The 23,241-nt window shown below is 44.0% G+C and overlaps 1 protein-coding gene across 13 annotated transcripts in view; it reads left to right on the forward strand.

Annotated features, from left to right (window-relative positions):
* Positions 1 to 23,241, forward strand: part of MLH1 (mutL homolog 1) — a 48,969-nt gene that overhangs the window by 14,559 nt on the left and 11,169 nt on the right. For 8 of the 13 annotated variants that reach the window (XM_026001033.2, XM_026001031.2, XM_026001035.2 and 5 more), the window contains exons 9-15: positions 660 to 772; positions 3,035 to 3,128; positions 4,037 to 4,190; positions 10,705 to 11,078; positions 12,729 to 12,877; positions 19,926 to 20,034; positions 22,157 to 22,220. In XM_026001033.2, the coding sequence (XP_025856818.1) occupies positions 660 to 772; positions 3,035 to 3,128; positions 4,037 to 4,190; positions 10,705 to 11,078; positions 12,729 to 12,877; positions 19,926 to 20,034; positions 22,157 to 22,220 (1,057 nt within the window). Of the gene's footprint in view, positions 1 to 659; positions 773 to 3,034; positions 3,129 to 3,281; positions 3,367 to 4,036; positions 4,191 to 10,704; positions 11,079 to 12,728; positions 12,878 to 19,925; positions 20,035 to 22,156; positions 22,221 to 23,241 lie in introns of those variants that run through there. The other 5 variants (XM_072726420.1, XM_072726422.1, XM_072726419.1 and 2 more) reach the window with 2 other exon arrangements.

A 23,241-nucleotide genomic window follows, 5' to 3' on the forward strand; every position in this document is an offset into this window, starting at 1 on the left:
GGTGTCTCAAAGGAAAAATATAAGGCACAACGGGAGAATCTCTCAGGGTCAGGGAGAAGGGATAGTCAGAGAAAGTTCTTTGAAGGAGTAAGCCCAGACATAGGAGGGATAAGGAGGAATTAACTAGCTATCAGTAGGAGCTTTCCAGGCAGAGGTTCAGCACTTGTGAAGATCCTCAGGCAGAGGTGAGTGTGGCTTATATGAGGACTACCTTTCATCCATTAACCTCCGCATAAACACAGCCCTGAGGACACCACACTAGACCCCCATTGTGGTGCTGTTCATATAGTAAGAGATTCAGTAGAAATGAGCCCTTCTGGAATTTCATCTTTGGGGTTTACTAAGATCCATAAAGGTCTCAGCAAAATAAGGTCTCAGAGCTTGGACTTGTCATTATGTCCCAGTAGTCAGAGCAGTGCTTGGCACAGAACGAAAGTACTTGAGAACAGTGATGAGGTGAGTAGGTGGGTAGATAGAGGGACAGACAGATGGATGGATAGGTGGGTGGGCCCAGAGGACCTCAACAAAGCCAGTCTCGGGAGTCCTTATTTGGCACTATTAGTTTATGAAGGAACCCTGATTTTTCCAACTTTCCTTCTTTATACTGTTTGAATTTTCCATTATTTTCAAGACCTTTAAAATTTTTCTTTTTCAACCAGAGAACTGATAGAAGTTGGGTGTGAGGATAAAACCCTAGCCTTCAAAATGAATGGCTACATATCCAATGCAAATTACTCAGTGAAGAAGTGCATCTTCTTACTCTTCATCAACCGTAAGTGATAACCATATGGGGAAGTCTGTCGACAGGGAATTTTATGGGCCTGTGGAAAAATTCCGAATCCATAGGTTTGATTACATGCAGGAAACCCTCATGCTGAAGTGTAGCTTGGTTAGGAAGCATTTATAATTTCTAGCCTAAATCTACTCAGCCCTCTGATTTGTGCTCATTGCTGGCTGACTATTGCAGTGTGTGCTTGTTGCCTCTGGAAGAGAGCATCTGTGAGCCTGACCAGCTTCCTCCCCTGCTGGCATCAGAGCCTTACAGCAGGCCAGGCTTTGAACTGCACAGCAGGACACAGGGAGGGGGTACCTTGGGTTTAGGCACTGTCACTGTCATCAGTAAAGAAACGGAATGTTAACCCCTTGGGATTTTTCTTTTTAAAAAATGGGTTATTTATGGTATAATGAGTGGTACTGGAAATCAGGGAGGAAATTAACTAAATGGATTTGAATTTTTGTCAGATTCCTCTCCGGTCTTTATCTCTCTGCGGGCATATTGTTTACATGATTGCTACTTGTTGAGTAAATACTATTTTGCATTCTGTTTCTTTTTACTTAATTGCATATTATATGGTTTTGAGAGACTGTGACGGGAAGCCACAAATGGATCTGATTCAGTTTTTAATTTCCCAGCCAGAAATGCATCCTGTATCTTACCATTTGTTCAGTGCTTACATTTTTATCATATATATCCTTTACCTTTATTATTCAAAACAACTCTTTGTATAGTTTTGTTTGCTTACTGTTGAAAATGGTGTATTCCCCTGTTCCATTTATAATAATAATAACCATCTAGAAGTGTCCCAGATTATATATGTTTTACAGCAGTTTTCAAAGCCATATAGAAGCAGGGAAGAGGGAGTCAATATAGACACATTCTGTTAAACTAGTCTATATTAGTATGGTTTTTTCCTACTTCATTAAGAAAGACTTTAGCCTAATCTATAATAAAGCTTGCTTTAATCAAGGCTTAGAAATGTTTTTCATTTGTTTTTCTAACCATGAAGAACACTGCTTTGTGACACATCTGTTGGCTACAGAATAGACAAGCAGAAATCAGTGTAAGTGCCATGTGGGGGGCCCATGTCCATGCTGCTGGTGAGTCCTGCATCAGCGTTAGCTAGTCTGGTCACCATACCAAGTTCCCTGTAGCAGAGAGGTCAGACTCTTAGAGGGATCATCTAGTTATCTCCATGCCATGTGCTCTCACTCAGGCAGTGGAAAAAGGAACATTGTTTCGGCATGTCTCCAGTCCAGAAATCACAGCAGAAGGGCTCTGGCCATCCCCTTGTCAGGTGCCCACACCTGCTCAAGGCCTGTGTGCTCAGGGCATATGTTACCACATATAGCAACTTTGTTGAGGGGCTGCGGAGTCGGTGAGGACTCAGAAGATAATGGTCTCCTCATTGATAAGATCACAGTCTCTCTTCCTATTGGAAATAAAACCATGGGACATATCCTTGGCTACACCAGCCCAGGAGAATAGATCACCAGCAGGTCATCTGTCTGGGGAGAAAGGAGGACTATGTTTTCAGAAAATACATTTTCCTCTGATTTTTGTCTTACCTCTCCCAGCTTTTAGTGTTTTCCATCCCCTTCAACTCTGTGTCATTTCCTAAATCACCTTAAACATACATTCAGATATTTGTACTGCCTGAAATGCCTAGAAAACTGTTTCTTACATTCATAACTCAGTTATGAATGATACCCCACTGTATCACTGTACCCCACTGTAACAGTGGGATACCCCACTGTTGGACCCCACCCCACCTGTCCTGGGCAGAGTTGGTTGCCTCATCCCCCCACTACTTAGCACACATCTCTCGTGTGGTTTACCACTTGGAACTGGAGTTCATATAGTCACCAATGTATTGTCTCCCAGCCCGTGGCATATGTGCTAGGCAGCCAGTACATATGTGCAGCAGGAAAAGTCTGAGAGCTGATGGATGCTGCCTGCTGTGCCCAACAAGGGCAAAGGTAGTCTCCCAGGCAGATTGAGGGAGGGGCAGCAGGGAGGTAGAACTTAACTGTCTTCCCTTGTTTCTGTGACTTGACCGAGAGGAGAGAGCCCGAAGACCGGGGTGAGTTGCTGATGAGTAGCAACACATGGAAGGCCTCTCTTCCCTGGGGTCTGCTGCAGATGTCACTCTAGAAGTGTTTTTCCTGAGTGATTTCATGGCATGGTATGAATGTGTACCTCGTACCTCTCCTGTCAGGATAGTTTTGAGCTGGTTACTCACCTTTTATTTTCTAGATCGTCTGGTAGAGTCAACTTCCTTAAGAAAAGCCATTGAAACAGTATATGCAGCATATTTGCCCAAGAACACACACCCTTTCCTGTACCTCAGGTAATGCAGCGCCCGGCTCCTCACCCAAGACTCACAAGGAGTAAATTCTGTCCAGCTGCCCTCTTTGAAAGAGATGGGCTTGCTAATAGCTCCATCAGAGTGAATCCCATCCACCATTGGCAAAAGGATGTTCTGTCCTTTCTCACAGGTGAAGGGAACAGTTTTCCTTCATTTACTCATGCAGGAGAGTCTGACTGAAGGCCTCCCATGTGCCAGCCACCGTGTTAGTGAAGCAAAGGTGAATAATGGATCTTGTCCCTGAACCAACCAGAAACTTCACCCTACCTGGCAGAGAAACTCCTTCCTCCTCAGCAGGCCCTCCAGTGCCTTGTACTGACAGGGATTCACATTGTGGGCACAGAGCAAGCAATGAAAGATGGATATGGAGCTGAGGCAATAAGGTGATAGCTGGCACGGCCTCTAAACTGACTTTTTTTTATTACATTTTGATGATAGAGCATTTTCTCACATGCATTCTTGCTTTGATCCTCAATACTGACAAGTAAGTAAGGGACAAGTTCATGGTTACAGATGAGAAAACCCATCCAGAGGTGTTAAGTGACTTGCCCCAGGTCACATAGTAAGAAATACCATGAGTTCTGGAATGATGGTAACAACTGATGTACAACGTACCAAGTATGCGCAGAGCGCTCTGTGTGAATTTCAGCCCCACCATTTGTTATGTCCCCTTTATAGACAAGGAGACTGGGGCAAAGAGGGGTGCTGTCACTGCCTCAAGGCTGCACAGCTTCAGAATCCAGGTCGCTCAGACTTGACCCTGAGGTTCGACCACTGTGTTGTCTTTCTTTCCCAAGCCTGCTGGTCACCGTGTATATCGTATGAGAGTTGTCTTCCCCATTCCCCACCACCCAATGTAAGACGTAATTGCTTGCTTTTATCCCTGCCAGTTTAGAGATCAGCCCCCAGAACGTGGACGTCAATGTACATCCCACGAAGCACGAAGTTCACTTCCTGCACGAGGACAGCATCCTGGAGCGGGTGCAGCAGCACATCGAGAGCAAGCTCTTGGGATCCAACTCCTCCAGGATGTACTTCACCCAGGTGAGGGCGCTCTTCGTCCAGCTCTTGTTCTGGTGCTTTCACCCACTGCCTGAAAATGAGGCCCATCTGACATGAGAGCCCAGATTTTGGCTTGTTGCTTTAGGACTGTCTTTCCAAGGATTACCAGGATAGTTTTTCTTTAGTAACATCTCCTTTTTTGAACCTGACTGTGAAAGTATTATGTTATCCCTGGGCCTGGTCATGATTCAGTCTCTGTCTAGAACCTTAGGCTGACTTCTCAGAAAAGCAAGCTGTCTGAAACAGCATAGGGCACCTCTCCCATGTACTCTTTTTCCCTGAGAGTATTCAGGAGGAGGCTGATCCCACACTTACAGGGCAGAGTGGAGGGGGCCAGGTCCATAAGAGGTAGGGGGACAGTGGGAGGAGCAGGACCTTTAGTTTCAGACAGGCCTGGGTTAGGGCCATGTGACTATTAACCTTCCCTAGTCTCCCTCAGTGAGGACCAAACTGGTCACCCTCACATCTGAATGTGGTTATAAGCAGTAGGTGAAGTGTCTAATGCAGGGCCTGGCACCATTCCCCTTATTAGAATTCCCCAGGTTCTAAGTGCTTATGATTCTGAGTTACTACTCCCAGCTTTCTGGGGCCTCAGTTTTCCCATCTATAAAATAGATGTGTGGATAATACGATCTCCAGTGTCCCATCCCAGTTCTGACATGATGGGATTCTAGGCCGCACAGGGTGAGGGTGTGTTCAGAAGCACCACAAACCCCAGAACTACAGAAACGGAAACATTCCCACCTGCCCCCCTCCCAAAAAGAGGGAGTATGCGCCTGGGTGGCTTGGTCAGTTAAGCATCTGGCTGGATTTCAGCTAAGATCATGATCTCAGGGTTGTGGGATTGAGCCCCATGTCAGGCTCTACACTGGGTGGGGAGCCTGTTGAAGATTCTCTCTCTCTCTCTCTCTCTCTCTCTCTCTCTCTCAATCTGTGCCCCTCCCCGCCTTTCTCTTCTACTCTAAAAAATAAGAAAGAAAAACAGAAACATTTCCCCATTAGTTGCACCAGGTCCTGCAAGCAGAGAGAGTAGGCTTCTGTGAGCCTGCTTTGATTTACCAAGCCAGTGAATGCTTCCCTTAGGAAACTTCACAGAACGCACCTACCTGGGAGGTGGCATGGGCAGTAAGCAGTGAGAGTAAATGCAGTTAGGGCAGCTCCACCACTCCTGGAGCCCAAGCAGAGGGTTGGGCAATGAGTATACTCATGCTGCTACTGATGCCATCTGAAGGGCATATGTGGCAGGTGGGCAGAAGGAAGTTCTCCCTGGGCACAGGGTGGTGGGCCCCTGATGCCACATGAGCCCTATGTCTTGTATAGGTAATAGGTATGCACATCCTTTAGTGCTGTTGTTGAAATGAGGACACATGCGCTGTAGGGGAGCTGGACCTGACATGGTGGGTACAGCTCTCAGCAATGTGTGATACATAGAGTGTTCAGTCACTGGTAGTTGGTTTATACTTGTTGCTGCATCTCATCTTCTGTCTCCCTTGTAAACATGCTCTGAGACTCCTGTGTGGGCAAGTGGCTCTTGACTGCCTGGGAACACACCACTGCTGGTTACTGCCTTCATGGAGGCCCTGCTGGTCTCCTGGAGAATATATCCCATGAGAGAGAGGAAAAGAGGGACTCTGGGGACTCCTGGGTGGCTCAGTTGGTTGAGCATCTGCCTTTGGCTCAGTTCATGATCCCAGGGTCCTGGCATGGAGCCCCGCATCGGACTCCTCCACTCAGTGGGGAAACTGCTTCTCTCCCCTCCTTCTGCCTGCCACCCGCCCTGCATGTGCTCTTGCTTACTACCAAATAGATAAATAAAATCTTAAAAAAAAAAAAAAAGAAAAAGAAAAGAGGGACTTGGGAGGGTGTAAGGAGTAATCAGGGAAGGGAGGGAAGGGACGCAGAGGCTGGGACCCCAGGGCTGGGTGGAAATGAGATGGGCAAAGGGGACGAGGCATGGAAACAGGATTTGTGGCTGAGGAATTGGTGAGGAAAATGCCTGAGGGGTTGGGGGAGGTCAGAGGACGTGTGCATGAGGGTCTGAAAGTTCCATGTGGTGGATCCAATATCACCCTGGCTGCCATCAGAATTCCCTGGGAAATAGCACTCTTGCCTGGGCCTTCTCCAGACCAAGAAGTCAGTCTCAGGTGGGGCATAAGAGGGAGTACCAGTAGTTTTACAATTTTCCCAGGTGTTGTCATGTGCAGCCGGGGGGAGATCTGAGTGTGGGCCAGCTGGGGAGCTGACCCTGGAGATAGGAGGCTGTAGAGGTCCCTGGTGGTAGACGTTTTGGTCAGTGTGTTAAGGAGTTTCTGCTTTGGCTCAATGGGAATTGACGAGATCCAGTGTGCATTTTCTGAACAATCCTGTGGTTGCAAAGGGAGAGGATTGCAGAGGGGCACAGTGGAGGCCTGCAGTTATTTGGGAGAAGCAGTGAGGGGTCTGGGCAGAGGAAGTAGCTCCACTCACAGACGGTGGAAGATCTGGAATTGCCAGGACGTGGAAAGGGTTTGGCTGGCAGGGAGCAGGAAGACAGGCTCAAAGAATGAGATGAAAATGAGGAGTATGTTGTCTGGGCCCGAGTGGTTGTCCCTTGCTCTGTCCTAGCTGAGGTCAAAAGAAAGACATTTGCCAGAGGTCCTGGCTACACTGGGGAAAGAACATCTTGTCTTCCTCCTTGTCTTATTTTGCATGAGTCAGATTCATTTAGTTAGCTTGAATAAATAGTAGTCTTTTCCTATAGAATTCTGCATATTACTGACCAGTGTGTCTTCAGGAGGAAAGTGGATTTCTGGATCTGACAGCCTGCCTGTGTTGGTAAAGCTGCAAAAACCTTGGCACATTGTTGTGGGTGGTGGGGTCCAAATTCCTCTGGGGGCATCAGAATACCTTCTCTCCCACTCTCCAGCTACGCCTTGCACAGCATTGCCCAGGGTGTACAGCACAGCCCTGGTTTGTAGTGAAAACCATTTGGTATGGAAATTAGGAAGCCTGGGAGCTCTTGGGTTTTGTTGCATCTCCATCATATTGGACAAAATGTTTCACTTTTCTGCACTTTAAAATTACTGCAAGTAGTTAGGTTAATTTCTGCTAGTTTGGCCATTGCATAGCCAAATGAAACAAAACAGTGGACTCTTTAACAGCATGGGGGTTGGAGCTCTGACCCCTGGGCAGTCAAAAATCTGTCTCTTCAAAAAGTTTAATTCCTGTTAATCCACTGTTGACCAGAAGCTTTTTTGACAACATAAACAGTCGATTAATGCATATTTTGCATATGTGTTATATAAAGTATTTTTACAATAAGTAAGCTAGAAAAATGTTATTAAGAAAATCATAAGGAAAAGAAAATACATTTATAGCCCTGCACTATAAAAAAATCAGCATGTGAGTGGACCCACAGTGTTCAGATCTACTTTGTTCTAAGGTCAACTATATTCACTTCATTTGCCTATGTACGCTACAAGGGTTTTTATGTTGTCTATGAAGGAACGTTTTTCCTTTTTTGAGCAGAGTTGCTATCTTATTTAACTTGTTATTACTTAGCTCATTATTGAATATTTCTAAGTACACATAAGAGTAGATATTACACAAATAATCCATGTACCTGTCGCTCAGCTTCAACAACCATCCTCGTTTTGCCATATTTGTTTTCTCTTTCCCTTTCTCATTTGGTGGTGGGGGAAAGAGTTTTTTTTTTTTTTTTTTTTTAATATTTATTTATTTTAGAGAGAGTGAGAGAGCACACAGAAGAAGCAGGCGGAGGGAGAGAGACTTTAAGTGGACTCTGCACTGAGCATGGAACCTGATGTGGGGCTCAATCTCACAACCCTGAGATCATGACCTGAGCTGAAACCAAGAGTCAGATGCTTAACCAACTGTGCCACCCAGGTGCCCCAAGGGAAAAGAATATTTTAAAGCACATTTCAGGGATTTACTCTTTTCCCTAGTATTTTATTATGTGTTTTTAAATATTTTTTCCTGGGGCACCTGGGTGGCTCAGTGGTAGAGCATCTGCCTTTGGCTCAGGTCATGATCCTGGGGTCCTGGGATCAAGTCCCACATCGGGCTCCCTGCAGGGAGCCTGCTTCTCCCTCTGCCTGGTCTGTCTCTCTCTCTCTCTGTATCTCTCATGAATAAGTACGTAAAACTTTTTTAAAAATAAATTATTAAAAAATAAAAATAAAAAATAAATTATTAAAATATTTTCCCTTATATAATCACAATGTCCTTTTTTATACATAATAAAACTCAGTAATATTTAATTTCTAGTCCATATTCAAATGTCCCCATTGTCCAAAAATGATCCTTTTATAAAGTAATTTTATTCAAATCCATATCCAGTTAAGTTCCACTCTCTATAATTTATTGTTGTCTTTTAAATCTCTCTTGAGTCTCTTTGAAACCAGAGAAGTCCCTGTATATTTTTGTTGTTGTTCCTATTGGCTTATTCTGAAGGCTTTCTGTAGAATAATGCACATCTCTGTTTGACTGATTACTTATCATTAGTGTCATTGAACTTGTTCTATTCCTCCACATTTCCTGTAAACTAGGAATTCCTATAAACCGGCATGATTACATTCAGATTTGAAAAATAATTTCTGTATGAGAATTCTTGATAGATGATGTCTTGTATTTTCTGCCACACCCCAGCAGGAGGCGCATCCTGACTTGTTATGTCATTTTGGTGATAAGACTCCTCAGTGGGTTCAGCTGGTGACCGCCTGTTTCTTCTTCCTCAAGTTCCCCAGGAATATTTAGTTTAATGATTTCACCATTCATTGATGACCATTACCTGTATCACTTATTTCACGAGGATTTCAAGATTACGATTTTATTATTTTCTGTGTTTTAACTAACTGTAATTCTTCTGTATACAGTAACTTTCCCTCATTTGTTAGAGCTTTTTAGTTATCCTAAAACACAGTTCATAGTAGAAAGTAAGAGTAAATGCTGAGTTCTGCCCCTTTAATTATCAGTTTGCAAAGGAATGAATTCATGTCCTGGTGATCTCCAGTGATTTTTTTTTTTTTTTAAGATTTTATTTATTTATTTATTCATTCATTCATTCATTTATTCATTCATTCATGAGAAACACAGAGAGAGAGGTGGAGACATAGGCAGAGGGAGAAGCAGTCCTCCCTGTGGGGAGCCCGATGTGGGACTCAGTCCCAGGACCCCAGGATCACAACTTGAGCCCAAGGCAGACACTCAACCACGGAGCCACCCAGGTGCCCCTCCAATGATGTTTAATGACTTTGTCCTCTTTCTTTCTCTTTGTCTCTCCCTATTTTTTTCTTTTCCCTTGATATTTTAACATAGCTGTTAACAAAGCAATATCGTTTAATTTTATAGTCATTTTTCTTTTGGTTCCTCAAATTACCCCATCTCAGACCAACAAAATCCCCTTCAAACTGGTGCTCTTGTCCTTTTGACCCAATTCTATTAGTCTTTGATGGTTTCTTTATTTCTGACAAGAAAAGATATTGTATGCTCACTCTGTACTTTCCCATTCCCAAGTCCTGGAATTGGCCATTTCTCCAAGGAACTCTGGTTTGTTTTAGTGGGGATGATGTTTAGAGATTATAGTTTTGGATCAGAGGGTCCTTATTGCTGCTGGATGGTCATTGGCTTTCGGCCTTTCCAGTGGACAGAGCTAGGAAATATGTATCTTTAAAAAGAGACAAAAGAGTAGCTGCCAGGAGCTGGTAGGGAGGGAGAATGGTGAGTTACTGTTTCATGGGTACAAAGTTTCAGGCTGTGAGGGTGAAAACTAGAGTTAGATGGTGGTGATGGTCACACAATGATGTGATGTACTTAATGCCACAGAGTTGTACACTTAAAAATGGTTAAATAATAAATTGAATGTATATTTTACCATAATAAAAAAATGAAAATCTCTCCAGGCAAAAATATGAGAACTTCACATTAATATTCCCTATTTCAAATGAATTTTAAAAATTATGAGCATTTTGCTGAATTTTTATATTTTTACTGGTGTATCTTTTAAAAATTCAAGTTTTGGTCTGAATTACTTCTATAATACTTCTATAATGATTATACCTGCTCCTAGCTCTCTAGTTCTTCTTTACTTTGGGACCTGGACGTCTTTCTTCTTTTTTTTTTTTCTTTAAAAATTTTATTTTTTTTAACCCAACTCTACACCCAACTTGGGGCTCGAACTTAAAACCCCAGATCAAGAGTTGCATGCTCTACTGACTGAGCCAGTCAGGTACCCCTGGAACCTAGACATATTTACTTCATATTCTGAATCATGCCACTGTCTCCTTTTTTGTGTGTGTGGGTTTTTTGTTTTGTTTTGTTTTTTTTCAGATTGATTCTACTTCATTGAAATGTATAGGACAGAATGTAGAAAGGGTTCAATATCAAACATAAATGAGTCATATGTTACATAAATGCCATTGAGCTTGAAAAATCACAGCGGCTAGAAAACATTTATTTAAAAATGTTTTTTAACCCACTACTTTCTTTTTTGACACAGACTTTACTACCAGGTCTTGCTGGCCCCTCTGGAGAGGTGGTTAAATCCACAACGGGTGTGACCCCCTCATCTACTGGAAGTGGCAACAAGGTCTATGCCCACCAGATGGTCCGCACAGATTCACGAGAACAGAAGCTCGATGCCTTTCTGCAGCCCATGAGCAAGGCTCTGTCCAGTCAGCTGCAGGCTGTTGTCCCGGAAGACAGGACCGATGTTTCCAGTGGCAGGACTGGGCAGCAAGATGAGGAAATGTTTGAACTCCCAGAACCTGATCAAGTGGCTGCCACAAATCAGGGCATGGAGGAGGAGGCAACAGAGGGGACTTCGGAAACATCAGAGAAGAAAGGGCCCCCTTCCAGCCCAGGCAACCCCAGGTATGGACTTTGGGAGGAGTGTAGCTTGTCTCTGCTATTTCTTCCTGAAACTACCTTCTGTCTTGACTGGGCATGAACCACCTGCAGCTTCTCTCTGCCTAACCCACTCTCTGCCTCCAATGAGATACTCTCTGCCTTTGATCATGGCTTGAGCAGCCCCCACTTAGTGGCCTTTGAGATATCTTAAATGTCCATGGCTCCAAGCATGAATTAAACACACACCAGAAAAAAGAATAAGATTTATCCTTTATTTTTAGTTCCTGGATTTTGATAAAGTCTCAATACCAGAGGTGGCTAGAAAGAACCCTAAAATATCCAGAAGATTCTCCCTTATTCCACTCAAAGCTGCTTCCACTCCTCTCAGGAAAAATGCATTTTCTCCGTTCAAATTATGAAGACCCTGAAGCCCACGGGCTGGTGGTAAGAGTGGGAAAAGGGCTGATGGCAATAGCAGCTGTCCTTCCCCTGTGCTCCCAGGACATGCTTCACATGCTCCTCAGACTCCTTGGGCACATCGCCGAGCCCAGGCCCCAGGCAGACGCTCCTTCCCCAGCAGGCTCAGGATGAAGACGCCTGCTGTAGGCGAGCATCTGTGTAGCGGCCTGCCACTGAAACCCTGGTGCTGAGTGGCCGCTGGAATTCGGAGGAGTGGGACGAGTTACTTGACTCCAGTTTCCTCGTTGCCAAGCCAGTCTAGCAAGACGACTTATTGGGATGTTTCCAGGGAGTAAGAAAGGGTGCTGCCACTTGTGGGTAGCCCACAATGTGCTGGATACTTTACATACATTATCCCATTTCATGCTCTTAGCCACTCTGCAGGGCAGGGTTATATGTCACCAGGGGAAGTAACACCACCAGCTCTTTACCACACAGCAGTCAAAAGAAATCTCTGCAACCAGAAATGAGAATGTATCACTCCTTAGCTGAAAACCAATGCTTCCCTTTGCATTTATTAGGTGCACCCACCCTTCCTCCCATTTGGTCCCCCACTTTTCCTCTCCTGAGGCCCACTCTGGCCACACTGTTTTGTGGCTGACGCCAACTGCCTGAGCTTCCCTCCTTTGCTGTCCCTATGTTCTGGGTCTAGGAAGACTCTGCCTTCTTGTTGCTCAGGCCTCCACTCAGTGTCGCCTCTTACCCGAGGCCCTCTCACTGCCTCATCATCCTGTTACCTTGTTTACTTTTCTTCTTAGCTTTTTCTTCCACTTCAAATGATCTTTTTCTGTGGCTGTCTGACTCCCCAGCTAGAAAGTGAGCATGGTGAGGACCATCACCTTGCCTGTCTAGTGCATGGCTGCCTGGAGCTGGCGCTGTCACAGTCTGAGGGGGGTACTGAACGGGTGAGACTCAGCAAGGTGGGCACATATGCCCAAGGCCCTGCAGCTCCACAGGCGAGTGACTCTGGTGTCCTGCTGTGCACAGTGGCTGGCTGCAGCCGGGGGGACTCAGGATCCTCTGCTATGCAGTGTGCCAGAGAACAGATTGATCTTACTAGTCTGCCGCCTGCACAAGGACCCCGCCCCAAACATGCAGAGTCAGCATGAGAAGCTCTTCCCTGTTCAAAATGCAACACACAAAATTTGGATGACTTAAAAGAAAAACAATTTTAAAGGATCGTCATGATCTGTGGGCTCCTTATCTTCATTGCAGAAAGAGGCCTCGGGAAAGCTCTGATGTAGAAATGGTGGAAGATGATTCCCGAAAGGACATGACCGCAGCATGTACCCCTCGACGGAGGATCATCAACCTCACCAGTGTTCTGAGCCTCCAGGAAGAAATTAACGAGCGGGGACATGAGAGTATGTAAATGCTGCGGTCTGTCAGGGCCCCAGAGGGCTGGACTGCTTATATGGAGTTTTAGGATAATGCAGGAAATGTAGATGGTAGGGTGGCCACTGCAGCGTGCCAAGCACACCTCCCTCTTCTCACCTACAGCAGCAGCAACAGCAACCAAAAGGCGATTTTCAACTAGGAAGGGAAAAAGTAGTCTCTGGTTTTAATTATAATTAATCAGTATTCTCACTAAACCCTAGTTAGCTGGAGTAAAGCATTCATTTAAATAATCTTCAGTTTGTTTTTTATCTTAAAATGTGTGATGTCCCACAAGATTCTGATTTGTGGCCTAGTGGGGTGTGCTCTTTCGAGAGCACACAGGCTTTGGAGGGCCTCGAGTGGATTATCCTGGCACTACCATTTCCGCTGTGTGACCTTAAACTTGTAACAACGTTGCTGTGCCTTGGTTTTTCATCATCTGTAAAATGGGATTAGTTTTACCCTTGAAAATGATTGTGCTGGTTAGAGGTAAAATATAAGTGAAACCGCTATTACAGCATTAGAAGTCAGTAGATATTTTTATATCCCAAAGTCAAAGTCATAAATCAGGATGACCTTCCTCAGAAATAGCTTTTCAGAATACTGAAGTAGAGCTGGGTTTTGGTCCCTGTTACTTCAAAACTCGCTAAGAACATGGTTTTAGGAATTAAATGGGGCCAGTCGTGTCCCAGGCACAAACTGAGCAGGGATTGAGGAGTAGAACAGCAACCTGGCCCAAGAACCATCTGCCCCGGGTGAGTCCAGCAGTCATGCTCCAGGTGTAGACGGCACAACTCCAGGCTCCAGATAGCCGCTCTGCATGTGTCTACGTAGCTTAGTCATGGCCTTGCTGTGTTTCACCTGTAACACATTTCCTTAGTAAAATAGTTGTGTTTTAATGCTGTGTCTTAAAATATGACTATCTGGATTAGCTTGTAAAGTCCCGAGTGGCCAGGAGCAGGGTAGCACTTTTCACACTAATCCTCCTCCCTCTGAAGCACTGCTGTGGCTCAGTGGCACCTTACATTTTTCTCTGTACCATCTCCTCTTGTTTGGATGAGTTCATTCAGCAAGGCCTCAGTTTACCTTTCCTTGTTTGTTTTCTCTTCTCTCAGCACTCTGGACCATTCTTTGTCCGCATGTGGGCAGAGCCGTAGGTGTCTGCATGTGGGCAGAATAAAAGCTTCCTGTGACTAGGGTCTTGCCAGTTGTTGAAGGAGCTGCCCAGTGGCCTCTGATTTTTGTTTCTATGAAGATTTGCTCCGGTTGCTCTTCTGTTTATTGGCTTTCAAGCTGGGAGCTTTTAAAACCATTTTAAATAATGCAAGAGAAGTGGGCTGTTCCTTGATTTATTTAGCAGGCTCACTCACAGTAGATTCAATTGATAGCTTCCCTCAGCTTTGGAATTTACTGAGTCCTCCTTAAGGGTTTGTATCCCTTATGTAAAGCAGGCTATTTAAAGTTAGCATTTTGAAAAATTTCTGACTAGTTGCACAGTTTTCAGTGCAGTGTAAAGCTAATCTGTGTCAAGTTTGATAAGGTTTGGAGCCCATTGCTGAGGCTCAGATGATGAATCTAAATGTTCCCAAATTGTGTATTTGTACACATTGTCTCATGTAATTCTAGAATCATCTTGTGAGAGAGGCAGAGCACTGCTGTTACCTGTTTTGAAGGTGAGGACATGGAATGGAAAATGGAGAGGACAAAAGAGGACAGATGAGTTGGAATATCCAAACAATCAGAAACTGACCTGGGGACACACCTCATTGAGGGCAGGTGGTAACTGGCAAGGCCTGCACACGAGGTGGCTGGCCCAGGATTCAGATGCTAAGCAAACCAGCTGCCTGTGTGGGCGGGTGCACCTTGCGATTTGATCATGCCAACTGAAGCCAGTGTTTCAGATGTGCCAGTGTAGGGTCTCACAGAAGGAGCACTGTCTGTCACATGCAAATGGAGTGAGCTGGAAGGGCTCTGTGGGAGCTCCTGCTAGCTGCACCATTCCCTAGCCTGTCGGAAATTCATTCACCTTTTTGGGGCACTATTTTCCTACCCTCCCACATGACAGCACTGCTATAGCCTCTACTGGGCCCTTGTGATAAGCACCTGATTACCATGTGTGTGCTTCATAAGGTCAGGCCTCTGTTGCAGGTGGGGGGACCTCTACCTTGGGTCCTGCCCGCTGGTGTGTGATTTACACCCAGGGCCCCTGGTCCTCGAGGGGAATGCAGTATAGGGATTTCCCTGGAGCTCAGATTTGGTGAAGTAGGCCACTTGCCTTAACAGACCAACAATGCAGCTGCTCCCCTACAGGAGGTCAGGGATGCTCTCCTTGTGCCAGAATTCTTGGTTGTGCTTCTTTGTGTGATGATTTGATCATGTATTGTCTGCGCGGGGATCGTGTCTGTCACGCCCACCACTTCACCCCTGGCATCCACAGAGGGCCCGGCAGGTGCACGCAGAACGTATGTCCTGAGGCAGTGTGTAAATGGTTGAGAGGAGGAGCCTGGGAGGTGAATCTTTGTTCTGAAGGATGTCAGAGTTGAACACTAAGTCAGTCTCTGGAGTCTGCTGGATCTCCCCCTCCCCAGTGGTCACTTTCAGTCAACCAGTGAGTTTAATTTTTGCCCAGTACCCAGTCAGTTGTTCATGGAATTAGGCTCATCTCAAATTAGTAATGACTGAATCTACTTGCTAGTTCCATAGTTTTGATCTATTAATTAATGAGGACAAGGACTGTTGTAATGTGTTTTTGCTGTCATTTGAATGTGAATGTGTTTAATATTTCACCCAACAATTCTATTTCCTTGGTCTTTGGAGAACAGTCCTGGGTCTCAGTGTTCATACTTTTGTATGGCTTGTCCCCAGGTGATCATTTCTTTTGGCACGTGAAATCAGCTTGGCAAACATTTGTCAAGTATGTTCTCTGCACAAAAGGCACGGTGCAAGCCCTGAGGCAGAAAGTGAGGTGAATGAGCCTTGACCCCTGCCATATAGGATAGCACAGTGTTGTGGGGAGTGTTAGTAAGTAACTGGCTGCCCACATAAGGTAAAATGAAAGATATTCTGTAACAGAGGTGGAAGCCACTTCTCACCCTGGAAGCCCAGGGTGAGACATGCCTGGGGGGGCTTCTGGATCCTGTGAGACAACAGCCAGAGGCTATGCACATGGGACTTCTGTAAGGCGGTCCAGTAGGGTGCCGAGCTTCTGCTCTGCACATGGTATTAAGAACTCAGGGACTGGTTGTGCTTCCTTCGGGTTTGGCTTTACTTGCCAGTTCTTAGAAAAACAGGCTGAGACCCAGGGCCTCCACTGAGAACTCAGATGTGTGGTTTGGCTTTCAAGCATGGAAGGATCTTGTTCCATTTTGCTGCTGGCACAATGGCAGGGAAATGCCCACAGACTTCTAATGCTGTGAAGATATTTAGAGGAGGAATGAAATAGAGGTCCTTGAGGTCCTGATAAGAGATCGTGAAGAGGCCCAAGTAGCCTCATGAAGCCGAGGGAAGAAAAGTCCTGCCTGAATGAAAGAGCAACTCTGGAAGCCTTACGCAGGGCCAGCAGATGCCTCCTCCCTTCCCTGCCCAGGCTGGCAAAGCTGCACCTTGGTAGCTAGGATGCGTCAGAGGGTTCCATGAAAAATCTGTATGGAAAACTCTCTGACACTTTTTTTAGTGGATTATACTGCTTTCTCTTTTCTCCAGTGCCTCATTATTCAAGATTATTTGATGTTCTCCAGCTTTTAAAATAATCATTTTCCGCCTACACAGTACATCCTGTAGAGACATTGAGTTTCCAGTGGGAACAGAGGGGAACACTTCATTCTAAAAATGAAGAAAATAAGCCTCTTTTTATTTGGGGTTGGGGGGACAGAGTGGTGGCCAAGCTAAAAAAAGTACAGTGAAAATGTGGTATACAGGCTTATTGCTGTCCCCAGACTCTTCCCTGTGGTCTCCAAACCCTCTTCCCCTACCCCTCTTTATGGTGGTGGTATTTTTAATTACATACATATGTACACACAATGTATTGGTAAATAAAAAATCAAATTTATAGGATATATACATAGGATCCACGTGAGAAAAAACATGAACACTTGTTTAAGAGATAGAGCATTGTGGGTTTCATCACCTTTGAAGCTCTTGGGTACTCTTCCCTAACCTGTACCCTTCCTTCTCCCTTAGAGGTAACCACTATCTTAAATTTTGTCATTATTATTTCTTTTCTTTTTAATACATTTTAGCACCCATATTGTAGCCCTAGAAAATGTGTTTAGTTTGCAAGCTTTAAATTTTACATAAAGGAATCATACTGTATGGGCTTTTTTTTTTATATATATAGATATATATAGATACATAGATAAATAGATATCACACACACATTATTATGTTCCTAGGATCCATCCATCTTACTGTATACAGCTCTGGTTTGCTTTTTCTGTGTAATCAATTCCGTTTGGTGACAGTGACTGCATGTTTGTTCATTCTGCTGTTGAAGGATGTTTGGGCTCATGCTGCCTCATCCCCACCCCCTCATGCCCTGGCCTGCTCCTGGCCCTGAGGGAGTCAGAGAGTCTGGTGTATATTGGGAAGCTTGGCTGTAGGCATATACTCAGGAGAGCTGCTACTGGGTTGGTCATACAATGATAAACTGGTTTTCAAAGGGGTCAGATAAATGTACACACATTGTTGGTCCCACCAACAGGATACAGAAGTTGCATTTGTTCTCCTTCCTCTCTAGGGTTTGATCTTGACAGATTCTTTTTTACCAGTTTAATGTTTGTGACATAGTAACTGATGGTGGTTTTATTTGCTTCTCCCTGGTTACTATAAATTTAAGGATATTTCTCCTTCTGTTAAGTGTCTCTTCTAGTTTTTTGCCCATTTTTCTGTTGGGTTTTTGGTCTTTTCAAACTGATTTGAGGAGTTCTTTATATATTCTAGATATGTTCCATATTAGTTACATGAAAACATCTTCCCCCAGTTTAGGACTTACCCATTTTCTTCTTTTTTTAAACAAATACTCATTTCATGAACAGAAATTCTTAGATTTAACATAGGCAGATTTTATGAATTGTTCTTTACAGATTGGCTTTTTAAATCTTATGTACGAGATGCTTTCTAATTCTGGGATAATTAAAGGCACATTCTTATATTGTCTCCTAAAATGCTTATATGTAAATCCCTAGTCTTCTTGGAATTCATCTTTGGTGTAGGGTGTTAGATTCATGTAATTTTCATGTGGGTATCAAATAGTTCCATAAAACATTGTTACTGTCAGTTTGTTTGGACGTAGCAAATATTATTAGCTCATAATTCTTTCCTTTAGATCTTTCATGGTCTGCCTGAAGCACATCCTGTAGTGGGGCCTTGGGTGGCCAACTGACTTGTTTTGTCTAATTCATCTTCATTTTGAAAAGTGTTTTTTTGCTGGGTTTAAAATTCCAGATTGACAGTCACTTTTTCTTAACACATTGAAGTTGGTGCTCTATCATTTTTCACTTCCACTGTTGCTGCTGAAAATTCAGCTGTCAGCTTTATATTTTATTCTTTGTGGGGAATCCCTCTTTTGTCTCAGAGTGCTTTTAAGATCTCTTTAGTGTCATGCAGTATTTCTGTGTGCCAGGTGTGGGTTTTGTTGGGCTTCCTGGAACTGAGGCTTGGTGTCTTCCATCACGTCTCAGATACTATCAGATATTTTTGTCTTCAGAGTCTGTAAATATCATCTCCCCCTGCCCTTTTTCTGTTCTGGAACTTGATTTATATATTTGTTATCCTCCACATTGCATAAGCTGTTTCTGTAGTTTTCCTGTTTCTCTGTCCTGATTTCCTCTCTTTATCTTTTTTTTTTTTTTTTTTTAAGATTTTATTTATTCATTCATGAGAGAAACACACAGAGAGAGGCAGAGACACAGGCAGAGGGAGAAGCAGGCTCCATGCAGGGATCCTGATGTGGGACTCAATCCCAGGACTCCAGGACCATGCCCTGGGCCAAAAGCAGACACTAAACTGCTGAGCTATCCAGGGATCCGATCCCTCTTTATCTAGATTTTTAATTTCAACTGTTATATTTTTAATTTTTAGAAATTCAGCTTCTTTTGGAGATCTTCATAATTTGTTAGTCTCCTGCTACTTATTCATTGCTTAATCCCTCTTAAGCATACTAAACATGCTTATTTTTCTCTTCCTTGCTGGTATTTCCAGTCTCTGAATCTTTGCAGAGGTTGTGTGGTTTCTTCTGGATTCTAATTCTTCGTGCATTCTTTGTGTGTTTTGTAATTTTTTTACTGCTAGCTCCTGGTATTTTATCTATGGGGGATAATTTGAAGCCTGGATTGACACTGAATTTCTCCACAGAGAATTTGCATTTCATTCTGTTATGGACCTGGAGGAACAGTCAGTCCTGAATCACAGTAAACTAAAATCTCCCCACGAGGTTTTAGGCAACACACTTAGCGTGAATCCTGGCTGTGAGTCCTAGCTCATGGTTACAGATTCTCAGGGCTGTGATGTTTTTTATGCTTTACTCCCAGGATCCAGGCTTGAGGTGGGTGGGCAGTTTGGCTCCCTGCCCTGGGGCCTGGGACACAGCAGTAGTTCTTCTTTTTTGCCTGAGGGTAACAGCTGCTGGCATTTCAGCTTCCTGTGCTGGGGAAATGGTCTCCTGTTAGACTCCTCATTTCAAACCTTTTTTGTTTTTCTTTCTCCACACCTCAGAGCCTACAAAAAGTAGTGTTCATGATTCCTGAGGTCCCTCTGGTACCTTTGAGTAAAGCTGGCTGGAGCTTGCAGCACTTTTCTGGCTTCCTGCTTTGCCCTAGGTGGTATCTTTAAGTAGTCCTTTATCTCTGGGCAGTTTTTTGTGGTATTTTGAAAGATCTGTTATAATTTATTCCTCATTTGTATTTGTTTTCAGCAGGAGGTATATTTCAGGCATGTACATTGTGGCCTGTTTGTTGTCTTGAGCTCTGGGGCTTGGTGTTTTGGGCTGCAGAGAGGTGTTGGTGGGATGCCATGACTTACCTGCTTTTCATTTTCCAGCACTCCGAGAGATGCTGCATAACCACTCCTTTGTGGGCTGCGTGAATCCTCAGTGGGCCCTGGCTCAGCATCAGACCAAGTTATACCTTCTCAACACCACCAAATTGAGGTAAATGAGTGAGTCATGACAGAAGCAGGCCTGCTAGAAGAATGGTTCTCAAAGCACAGGCACCAAAAGCTGGGAACAGCGTTATGAGGTGTTTGGAAAGGTCCCAGGCTTTGGGGACAGAGGGTTTCAAATCCAGGCTCAGCCATTTACCATTTATGTCATTATGGACAAGGTACTTTCTTGAACTATGTCTCAGATTTCCCATCTACAAGATTTAGAAATTACTACTTAGCTTGCAGGATTTTGTGAGGGTAGAAAATGACAGGGAAGCCTAATGTTTGGTAGGTCCTTGGTCCTTAGTAAACACTGACCACTGTGGTTGAACCAGGTGTTGATGGGCTTAGTGCCAATAGAGAATTCTAGCATCTGCTATGTGCAGCACGGTACTGTGGGATGCAAGAGAAAGAGGACCTAAGGCCCCCTTTCTTCCTTAGGGAATGTAGCCAAGGCTTACTCTCACCTTGAGTAAGGCGAGAGTTACCACATGAGCCAGAAGGGCTGACAACCATGGGAGGGGAGATCTCAGTGGTGCTGTTTGCCCAGCCCATAGCCAGCAACCTTTCTATTGATTGTTTCCAGAGACCTTGGTAGATGAGCTCCTAGTGAGTCTAGAACCTGTATTAAATATGTTCTCAGGGACACCTGGGTGACTCAGTGGTTGAGTATCTGCCTTTGGCTCTCAGGTCATGATCCCAGAGTCCTGGGATCAAGTCCCACATCAGGATCCCTGCATGGAGCCTACTTGTCTGCCTATGTCTCTGCCTCTCTGTGTCTCTCATGAATAAATAAATAAAATCTTAATCAATCAATCTTTAAAAAAAATGTTCTCAAATAGGTGGCACAGATGGGACATGTATTAGACATCACCTGTCCACTGTGGGACCCTTTCCCATCAGCCCTGTTGTTGCCTCAGTGCTTTCTTGAGCCAGTGAGCAAGGGAGCTGCCTTATGTTGCTTGGGGGTGGCACACAAGATAAAAACCAATTTGATGTCCCTCGCCTAGAAACTGCCCTGGTCCAGAGCTGACTGTTGGCACCCATGCATCTTTGCATATTCAGGACTCACCCTTTTTAGCCCTTTGGTGCAGCTCTGTTCAAGGTCTGTCATCTTTGAGAATCCTTTGGCTTATGCACTGGGCTCTCTTATTAATATGTTGGCAATTCAGCTATCTTTGTTCTTTCTTTTCCAGCATATATAAGTACATTTCTAGACTCCAAATCCCATTGTGTTCAGATTATTTCATTTTACAAACAATGCCAGGCCAGTCCCAGAATTTCAGTTTTTAATAAATGTGAGTGATTTCCCAGTGAGAAAGTAAAAGAAACAGATGGAGAACGAAGATCAGAGTGCAGTACCTGGATTCAGCTCTTCCCTTTTCAACCTTACTAACTCTGACCTAGGACAAGTCAGGTACTCACTGGGTATCTCAGTTTCCCCACTATAGTGCCAGTGTAGCAGATGCCTTGTCTACTTCGATTGATAATGAGAACACGTCTTTAAATAGACCACTGTGGTCCATATTGCCTAAAAACTAGAAAGTACCATTTATTTCAGCACTATGTTGTATAAGGAGGTCAGTGTGTTGCATACTTCACAGCTGCTTCTGGAATGTTGCCAGCTAGTGCTTCATCGTACACTTTACACCGGGGTGGTCTAATTCTGCCTTGTGTGTCCTGGTGATTATTTAGTAAGTCTCCTGCCTTCCCTATACACACCATACCATTTTTAATGGTGAATTGTAAAGAAAAAGAAAAAAAAGGTGATTTATAGGATTCTTTGTAAGTGGGGGAAAAGATAAGCAAACAAAACTCTTAAATTTCACCTACGGGGCGTTCAACAGCTTTTAACAGCCAGTGGGTGGGACAGAGCATGGGTGACTTAGAGACTTAGATCTAGTGCTCTGAGCCCTAGCTGGAGGCCGCCAGCTGAAACCCTGGCTGGAGCTTGCTGTGGGGCCCAGTTCCTTAGAGCCTACAGCCTGTCAGGAAGCCTCCACAGCAGGTAGAACCATCCCTTTCTCCCATTCATGTTTCAGGGGTTATTTCTCCTATTTGCAATGACTGCTTGGATCTCAGGCATGGATTGAGCATTTCCTTAAAGTCACTTCATTTTTATTTTTCAGTGAAGAACTGTTCTATCAGATACTCATTTATGATTTTGCCAATTTTGGTGTTCTGAGGCTCTCGGTAAGTGTATTTCCCGCTTCTCACTGCTGAAACTTCCAACGCCTGGTCATTTCTGAAAATAATCACTCAATCCTAATATCTGATTTGTAGTATATTAGATTTTCCTTAAAAAGTTTAGGATAGTTTCTGTATTGCATGATTTGCATTTGGAAGTATCTTTAGTTATAAACTCAGATTTATACAAAGCAGAATAGTCTTATGGTAGCCAGCTTTTTTTTTTTTTTTTTTTAAAGATTTGTTTATTCATGAGAGAGAGGCAGAGACATAGGCAGAGGGAGAAGCAGGCTCCTTGTGGAGAGCCCAATGCAGAACTCAGTCCCAGGACCCCAGGATCACGCCCTGAGCCAAAGGCAGTTGCTCAACCACTGAACTACTCAAGGGCCCCTGGTAGCCAGCTTAAACAAATGTGTATTATTATGTAGGTTAATATATATCTACTTAAGAAAACTTGTAAAGTGATAAAAGTAGAAATAAACATCCTCTAAACCCTGTAACCCAAAAACAGACAACCCCAGCTGATAGTATTAGGGCATTTCTTCCAAGACCTTTTCATGTTTAATTTTAATTTTAAATTAAAATCAGACTGCTTATCTATATAGTTTCATACCATCTTTGTACAGCTAACATACTCTACAAAAAAGACTTCTGGGATTTTTATTGGGATTGTCATGAATCTCCAGATCAATCTGGGGAGGAAATCTTTTGTTAGATTTATCCCTTAGTATCTCACTTTTTTTTTTTTTTTTTGATGCTATTATGCATGGCATTTTATTTATTTATTAAGATTTTATTTATTCACAAGGAACACAGAGAGAGAGGCAGACATAGGTAGAGGGAGAAGCAGGGTCCCTGTGGGGAGCCCGATGTAGGACTTGATCCCCAGACCTGGGATCACACCCTGAGCTGAAGGCAGACACTTAACCACTGAGCCACCCAGGCGTCCCTATACGTGGCATTTTAAAAATTGTCCAGTTGTTTGATGTTAGTATATAGAAACACAAGTGTTTTTGTATATTAATCT

Source organism: Vulpes vulpes, chromosome 11, assembly GCF_048418805.1.
Source record: "Vulpes vulpes isolate BD-2025 chromosome 11, VulVul3, whole genome shotgun sequence".
NCBI lineage: Eukaryota > Metazoa > Chordata > Mammalia > Carnivora > Canidae > Vulpes > Vulpes vulpes.